The sequence below is a fragment of the Fundulus heteroclitus genome, unplaced genomic scaffold (assembly GCF_011125445.2).
Source record: "Fundulus heteroclitus isolate FHET01 unplaced genomic scaffold, MU-UCD_Fhet_4.1 scaffold_510, whole genome shotgun sequence".
NCBI classification, from domain to species: Eukaryota; Metazoa; Chordata; class Actinopteri; order Cyprinodontiformes; family Fundulidae; genus Fundulus; species Fundulus heteroclitus.
Genome location: NW_023396935.1, coordinates 51483 through 59189, shown reverse-complemented (window position 1 = coordinate 59189; position 7707 = coordinate 51483). Strand labels below are relative to the sequence as shown.

Sequence of the window (7707 nt, the reverse complement as noted above, 5' to 3'; positions counted from 1 at the left end):
CTCCTGATGTTACAAGTTCTTTAAAATGAAAGCGCGCACCCAAATTACAAGTAACGTAATTTTGCGCACCTGAAAAAAGCGCACGGCAGAAGCGCATCGAAGCGCTGAGGCACAGAAATACGGTGCATGTAGTTAAAAAATGCAGAATTAATAAAAACAACTTATAACCAGACGTAGCGTTTTAAACTGCATCTGGTGAGCAGAACTGTTTTATGATCCAGAGTGCAGCCATCACTGGTTCTGAATGAAGGCTTTATCTGGCAGCAGCTCTCTGCGTACGTAGTACAGGACCTTACCAGCTCACTTTCACCGCTGGTTAAGACTAAAATTATTCATAACTCTGATCGCTCTTCCTGCTGCTCTGTTAACATGAACTGCAGCAGGAATTACTGATGGCCACAAGCTGTGAAAGAAGCTGAAACATCTCAGCAGAAGGCAGAGTTTTTATCGTCCGCTGCCCAGATGGGCGTTGGGATTTTTATGCGTGAAAAATGCCATGTTTGCGTGTGAAATGCCATGTTTGCGTGTGACCGTGTGAAGTCAGTGAAAGGCGTGTGTCACACGGTCAATGCGTGAGAGTTGAGAGCACTGATCTCCTATCTATCTATCTCTCTCCTAAACTCTCCAAACACCAAACTAACTGTCTCAAACTAAATAACCACTATCCAAACTCTGCTATCCAAACTATCAAAACTCTATCCACTCTCTCAACTGACCGCGACTCGCCTACAACAACCCACATTTTGAATGGAGCCTGTGGGGTTTCTAAAAGTTTCCAAAATCTGAACCACTTCCCGAAGCAGTCACGTGGTACAGCCGGGCAGCGAGGCTTCAGACGTCATCGTTTTGGGCTCCTCCCCTAAATGAAGCAAGCCTCGATACGCGCATTGCAGAAACTTCCCCTCCATTACTCGACACACGCCTCGAAGCCTCGGCACATCACCTAACATCACTACTCATAGGTATGTAGATGTGAACAGAATGAGGATTTGTTGCACTTTTTACAAGTCATCCAGACTCCCCTGTGTCCACAGCAACTCCACCTTTCCCTGAAAACACTAAGAACACCATGTGGAAGTCTTTGGACCAACAGACAGCATCTAGTCAGGCAAAGAAAAAAGAGCTGAGCTGCTGGCATTTTTTGAAAGATCACTTCATGCAAGTGTGATAGAAAACCTCAGCACCTTCCTCTAACATCTGCAACATCTGCAGAGAACCTGCTGATTATCTGTCTGCAGCGCAGCTGGACGCTGCAAAAAGCCAATTAAAAGGAAGTCACATTTTCTAGAAATTAGTGGATTTGTCCTTGATCTGATCAGGTAAATCAGATGATCTGCCAATGGAATGAGTATTTTATCCCTAAAATAAGATCAGTAGATATATTCACTAGAAATAAGGTGATGGGGATGAGTGGCTCCTATTTTAAGAGCAAAAATCTGATTCCATTGGCAGATCATCTTATTAACAGGCTTAAATCAAGGGCAAATCCACGACTTTGGAGAAGAATTCACTTCCTTTTAGTTCCCTTTCTGCAGTGAAGCTGAGACCCCTAATAGCGTGGCTGCAAGATTCTGTATACACAAGATGGCTAAATATTGAGAAAGGCACATGCAAACGGTCCTTACAGTCTCTGCTTTTTTTGGATGTCCCGCTTGGGGAGATTCAGATGAGCGAGTTGACTGGGACCACATTAAAGATCTGGAGGAAAATAAAGATAACCATTGGACTGCCTAAAGCAATTTCAGCACTAACCAACACTGGTCTTATAAATGACTTTGTCCCCTCACAGATGGACTCTAGTGTTTTCAACGTAGATGTTGGTGACACCGAGTTAAACCGTGAATGAAGACCCAGGTGCAGTTCAAGCGTTTTAATTGTCTTCATCAAAATGGTGAAAACTGTAATAACAGAAAATAAACTCAATCTCTATACATAGAGTCATTGCATACAAAATAAAAGTGCATCAAACTGAATAAAGTGACATTTCAGCAAAATAAACACTGATATCTAGACTTTTCAGTTTAATCAACAATATAATGCAACTTACGGCATTCCTGCCTGATAATTCAGCGTGGATGGCATCAGATTTCACGTTTCCATACTGTTCTCCACACATGGACCTCTTTGTTTACCAGCCAAAACCCGGAACCGGAAACACGTAACCGCAAACCGGAAGTAGATTTTAGCGATAATATTTTGTAATAAAATCGTAAATAAACTATGAATTATACAACTGATCAACTTCTAATCACTTTTGTCAGCATAGAAACGTTTTTTTTTTAATATTATTTATTTAACCCATGAACTTATTTGTTTAACAAAATGCCTTAAAGGCAACACACTCCCCGTCTGGCCTCCTGAGGCCACTATACTAAACAAACATTATACATTCAGTCCTTTGGCATGAGAAGAATAACCTCGGTAACCGGTCGCAAAAAGGTCTTTACACAGCCTTGGTCCCATGCCTTCACCTCGATCTTCCTTACTCGATTGTCTTTGCCTGGGAAAGTGGCAGTGACTCTTGCCATGGGCCAGCTGTTCCGTGTGACCTGCTTGTCCTTAAGCAGAACTAGATCACCGACTTGGAGGTTTCTGCGGGATACAGTCCATTTCTGTCTTTGTTGCAGTGTGGGCAAATACTCTCGCCTCCAGCGGGTCCAAAACTGATTTGAAAGAGCTTGGACCTGCCTCCATTGTTTGGTGTAAAGGTGTTTGTCCAGGAAGTCTCCAGGGGGTGGTAAAAGGCAAGATTTCTGTGTAAGGAGCGTTGAGGGAGATAGGATAAAGGGGTTCTCTGGATCAGAGGAAACTGGGAGGAGTGGCCTTGCATTTATGATGGCTGTGATTTCGGCCATGAATGTAGATAACACTTCGTGAGTCAGTTGCAACTTGTTTTGAAGTAGCATCGAGTCCAGGATTCTGCGGGCAATGCCGATCATGCGCTCCCAAGAGCCTCCCATGTGGGAAGCATGTGGCGGATTGAATTCCCAGGTACAACCTTGATCTGATATATATTTTTGCATTGATTTGTCCATTCCTAGTTCTTTTGAAGCTCCAATGAAATTGGTGCCGCGATCGGATAGCAGCTGTTTGGCGGGGCCTCTTAGTGCAAAGAAACGGCGGAGGGCGTTAATGCAGCTGGATGTGTCTAGAGATTCGATTACTTCAATATGCACAGCTCTCGAACTCATGCAGGTAAACATGATAGCCCAACGCTTGCTTTCGGCTTGTCCGCCCCTGGTACGCCTTGTTGTTATAATCCAAGGCCCGAAAACATCAAGGCCGACGTAGGTGAAAGGAGGACATGTTTTGAGGCGTTCGGGTGGTAGGTCTGCCATGCGTTGTTGTTCCTGTTTTCCACGTAGCTTGCGGCAGATTATGCATTTGTGGATTACTGAGTTTACTAGTCTTTTGCCACCAATGAGCCACAATCCTGCAGCCCTGATTGCTCCTTCCGTCAGATGACGGCCTTGGTGCTTCACCAACTCGTGGTGGTGACGAGTGAGCAGAAGGGAGATGTGACTGTCCTTAGGGAGAATTACTGGGCTTTTTTCAAAGTTCTCGATTTCGGAGTGTTTGAGTCTGCCTCCAACGGTAATGAGACCGTTCTGTAAGACTGGGCTGAGCTTTTGTAGGGGGCTCTGTTTTGAGACTGACTTTCCAGAGTTAAGAGCAGAAAGTTCCTTTTGAAAGTGAGCCTTTTGTGTCTCTTTGAGGATAACGTTTTTTGCTTGAGCTATTTCCTCTGGAGTACGTGGGAGGTGGCATTTGTGCCAGCCTTTGCATACGCTGTTTGGGTTAGTGCCATTGAAGGATTTTGCAATGTGGACAAGATTTGCTATTGCTCCGACTAAAGACTTGAAGGTAGAAAACCTCTCAAAGCGTTTACTGCTTAGTACTTGGAGATGAGTGGCATAAGTTTTGACTTGTGGCCTGATTTCAGAGTCTTTGTCTGGTTCAATCAGCTCAAATATTTCGCTTTCATGTGTTGTTTCCACAGGAGAACGGTGTATGAAGGATGGTCCGGTGAACCATGTGGACTTTGTGAGTTGAGCTGTTGGCAAGGACCGTGACGCATGGTCTGCTGGGTTTTCCTCTGTACGCACATAATACCACTGCCCTGGCTTTGAAGACTGGCGAATGCGCTGTACTCTGTTGTGGACATATGTGTAGAATCTTTTTGACTCGTTGCAGATGTAGCCTAGTACTACCTTACTGTCTGTATAAAAGCGTACTATATCGAACTGTAGATGTAACTCATCCTGAATTAGATCAGCCATTTCTACTGCCAAGACGGCTGCGCACAGTTCTAGTCTCGGAATAGTAGGTTCTGACAAGGGAGCTAGCTTTGCTTTGCCCATTATGAATCCAACCTCAACTTTGCCGTCTGTTTGAACTGCTTTCAAGTAGGCTACGGCTCCTATCGCCTTAGTTGATGCGTCTGAGAATAGGCATAGTTCTTTGTGTGTTGCTTGACTGAGTGAGGTAGATGTGTATGTCCTAGGGACATGTAGATCCTTTAGGTCCTGAAGGGAATTTCTCCATGTTTCCCACTTACTTTGTTTGTCCACTGGAAGGGGTGAGTCCCAATCTGAATTTTCTGAAGTGAGTTCTCTGAGTAGAGCTCTTCCTTGGATTGTGACAGGAGCTAATAGGCCCAGAGGATCAAAGACACTATTAACAGACGACAGTACGCCACGCCGAGTGAACGGTTTGTTTGTTGTAGCTACTGAGTAAGTGAACGTGTCCGTTGTTATTTCCCAGATGAGGCCAAGGCTTCGCTGAGATTGTGTTTCTTCACCACCTAAATCTAGGTCTTTAATGACTGGTGCACAATCTTCGGGGCAAAAGGCCTGCATGACTGTCTGTGAGTTAGACGCAAACTTATGCAGGCGCAGATTGGATTCTGCGAGTGAGGCTTGTGTTCTTTGGAGCAAGTCTATAGCCTCAGCAGGAGAGGGCAGAGAGATCAAGCCATCATCTACATAAAAGTGCCTCTCCACAAAGTTGACTGTGTCAGCACCATATTCCTTTGCACCTGCTTTAATGGCTTTGCGTAGTCCGTAAACAGCAACTGCGGGAGATGGTGAGTTGCCAAATACGTGAACTTTCATACGATAGTCAATAACTTCCTTGTTTACATCATTGTCCTTATGCCACAGAAAACGGAGGAAGTTACGGTGGTCCTCACGCACCATAAAGCAGTGGAACATTTGCTGTATATCTGCCATGACAGCGATGCTCTCTGTCCTGAAGCGGAGAAGGACTCCAATGAGCGTGTTGTTTAGATCGGGACCAGTGAGGAGAACATTGTTGAGTGAGACACCGGTGTACTGGGCACTAGAATCAAAAACAATCCTGATCTGATTGGGCTTTTTTGGGTGGTAGACTCCGAATGTTGGGAGATACCAACACTCCTCTCCCTGTTTTACTGGAGGTGCAACTTCCGCATGACCATTAGAGAAGATCTTCTCCATAAATGCCAAATATTGTCCCTGCATATCAGGTTTCTTATTTAGGTTGCGTTTTAGGGATGAGAACCTACTGACTGCCTGCTCTCTGTTATTTGGCAATTGCTGGCGCGGTTCTTTGAAAGGAAGTGGGGCGACCCAACTGTTGTCTTCGTCTCTGTACATAGCATTGTCCATTATTTTTAGGAACAGAGTGTCCTGTATTGAGAGAGCTGGTTTATTATCGTTTTCCGTCCGATTGAACACTGTCTGTCCCAGGGTTTGTTCAGATGCTTTACCTGGCCTATTTGTGTGTGACATTTCTTTCAGTTGCAGAAGGCTGTCGCATGGACCGAAAACTGTGGGACGGCCATTTTCCAGAACAACAGTTTTGAGAGTGCTAACTGTGGGCCTATGAACATTACCCAGACATACCTCCCCGACTACAACCCACCCTAGATCTAAGCGTTGGGCGAAGGGCGCGTTATGGGGGCCATTGACTCTCTGTCTGACCTTGTGAGCACGTAAAACATCTCGCCCTAGCAGCAGGAGTATTTCAGCATTTGGGTCTAGTTCTGGGATGTACTCGGCTATATGCTGAAGATGAGGCTGGTATAGCACTGCACTAGGGGTTGGGATTTCACTCCTATTGTTGGGGATGTCCTGACACTCAATAAGCGGAGGTAGAGGGATAACTACTGACCCATCTAGTGACTCAATCTGAAAGCCTTCGGCCATTTTTCCCCATGTTTCTACAGTACCAGAGCATGTCCTAAGGTGGTAGGAGAAGGGTTCGTTTTTAATGTCAAAAAGTTCAAAGAACTCTGGCCTAGCCAGGGAACGATTACTCTGATCATCTAATATTACATAAGCTTTGATAGCCCTGTCCTTGTAACCTTTAGGGTACACCCATGTGAGACATATCTTAGAACAAGAACGACACCACTGACCTGGACCACACACGTCTGTGCAGCTTGTTGTGACGTTGACTGTGTTGGGACCGTTTTCTCCCTCCCCGCCATTCTCTTGTGCAGGTGGAGGAGCCTTGTTAGCTTGTGGTGGAGGACCAGGATGCATAACTGTGTCGTGGCTTGTACTATCACATTCAGAGCACTTTACTGTGGCCTTACAGTCCTTAGCAAGATGAGTGTCTGAAGAGCAGCATTTGAAGCATATTCCTTTCTCTTTGAGGAAGGCCTTTCTTTCGTCAAGTAGTTTGTTCCTAAACGTTCGGCATTTTTTGAGCGGATGTGGCTTGTTATGCAGCGGGCAGTTCCTGTTAATGTCCTTGTTGGGGGATGAAACATCGGTTTTGTGTACAGTTATAGGTTTACTTGTATTAAAGTTCTTTAAGTAAGGTTTTTCTGGTTTAGAATGTGTTTGGCTGTTTTGTTGGTTGAAACTAGGATCGTTGCGTTTCTTCGCCTCTTTGCTTATGAATTTACAGAAATAGTCAAAAGGTGGGAAACAGCCATTATTTTCCTCCTTGTATTGAGAGCCGTGTGACATCCACTTCTCCTGAAGTCCAAATGGAAGTTTGTCTACGACTGGGCCGATTCCGCGAGAAGTGTCCAGATACAGTAGGCCAGGGAGATATCCGTCTTCCTTGGCACCTTGAATCTCTTGTAGGAGATCCCCTAGCTCACGGAGTTTGACGTGATCTTTGACTGTAATTTTTGGAAAACTGTCTAATCGCTGGAAAAGTGACTTTTCGATTATTTCAGGTGCTGCATAACATTCATTTAGTCTCTCCCATGCTTTGCTCAAGGCTAATGTGGGGTTGTTGACGTATACAGAGCGTATGCGTTTTACCTGGTCACTTGACTCCTTTCCTAACCATTTTGTCATGAGGTCTAGCTCTTGAATGGGACTGATTTGAACTTCAGCTGTGGCACTAGCAAATGAAGAGTACCATGCTCTGAAATTCTCTGGCCTATCGTCGAATTGGTAAAGGCCTGAAATGATGAGATCTCGGCGTGCCATATACTGGGCAAATGGCTCAGCTGGATGTGAGATACTGGCCGGTGCGTTATAGTGAGGCGTGAATGGGGAGCTAAATGGGTTGAGAGAGGTATTCGGTTTCTCTAATTTGAATTTGGTTTCACCTCTAAACTGGCTGGGCATGTTGTGATTAGTCAGGGCAGCAACATTGTCCTTAGTAAGCTTGGGTTCAAAGCTAATGGGTGGCGGCTCCAAATTGTCTTCTTCTGGGGGATGCCATGTTACAAATGTGTTAGGTGAGCTTACTTGTGGGCGA

At 45.1% G+C, this 7707-nt stretch overlaps 1 protein-coding gene across 1 annotated transcript; it reads right to left on the bottom strand.

The window, feature by feature from the left end:
* Nucleotides 1–1800: 1800 nt before the first annotated feature.
* Nucleotides 1801–5930, bottom strand: LOC118560918. The gene is made up of 2 exons (XM_036132469.1): nucleotides 2048–5930; nucleotides 1801–1898 (listed from the first exon to the last, which is right to left on the bottom strand). The coding sequence occupies exon 1, from the start codon at nucleotides 5769–5771 to the stop codon at nucleotides 2391–2393; it is 3381 nt and encodes a 1126-aa protein (XP_035988362.1). The 5' UTR covers nucleotides 5772–5930; the 3' UTR covers nucleotides 1801–1898; nucleotides 2048–2390.
* Nucleotides 5931–7707: the final 1777 nt, after the last annotated feature.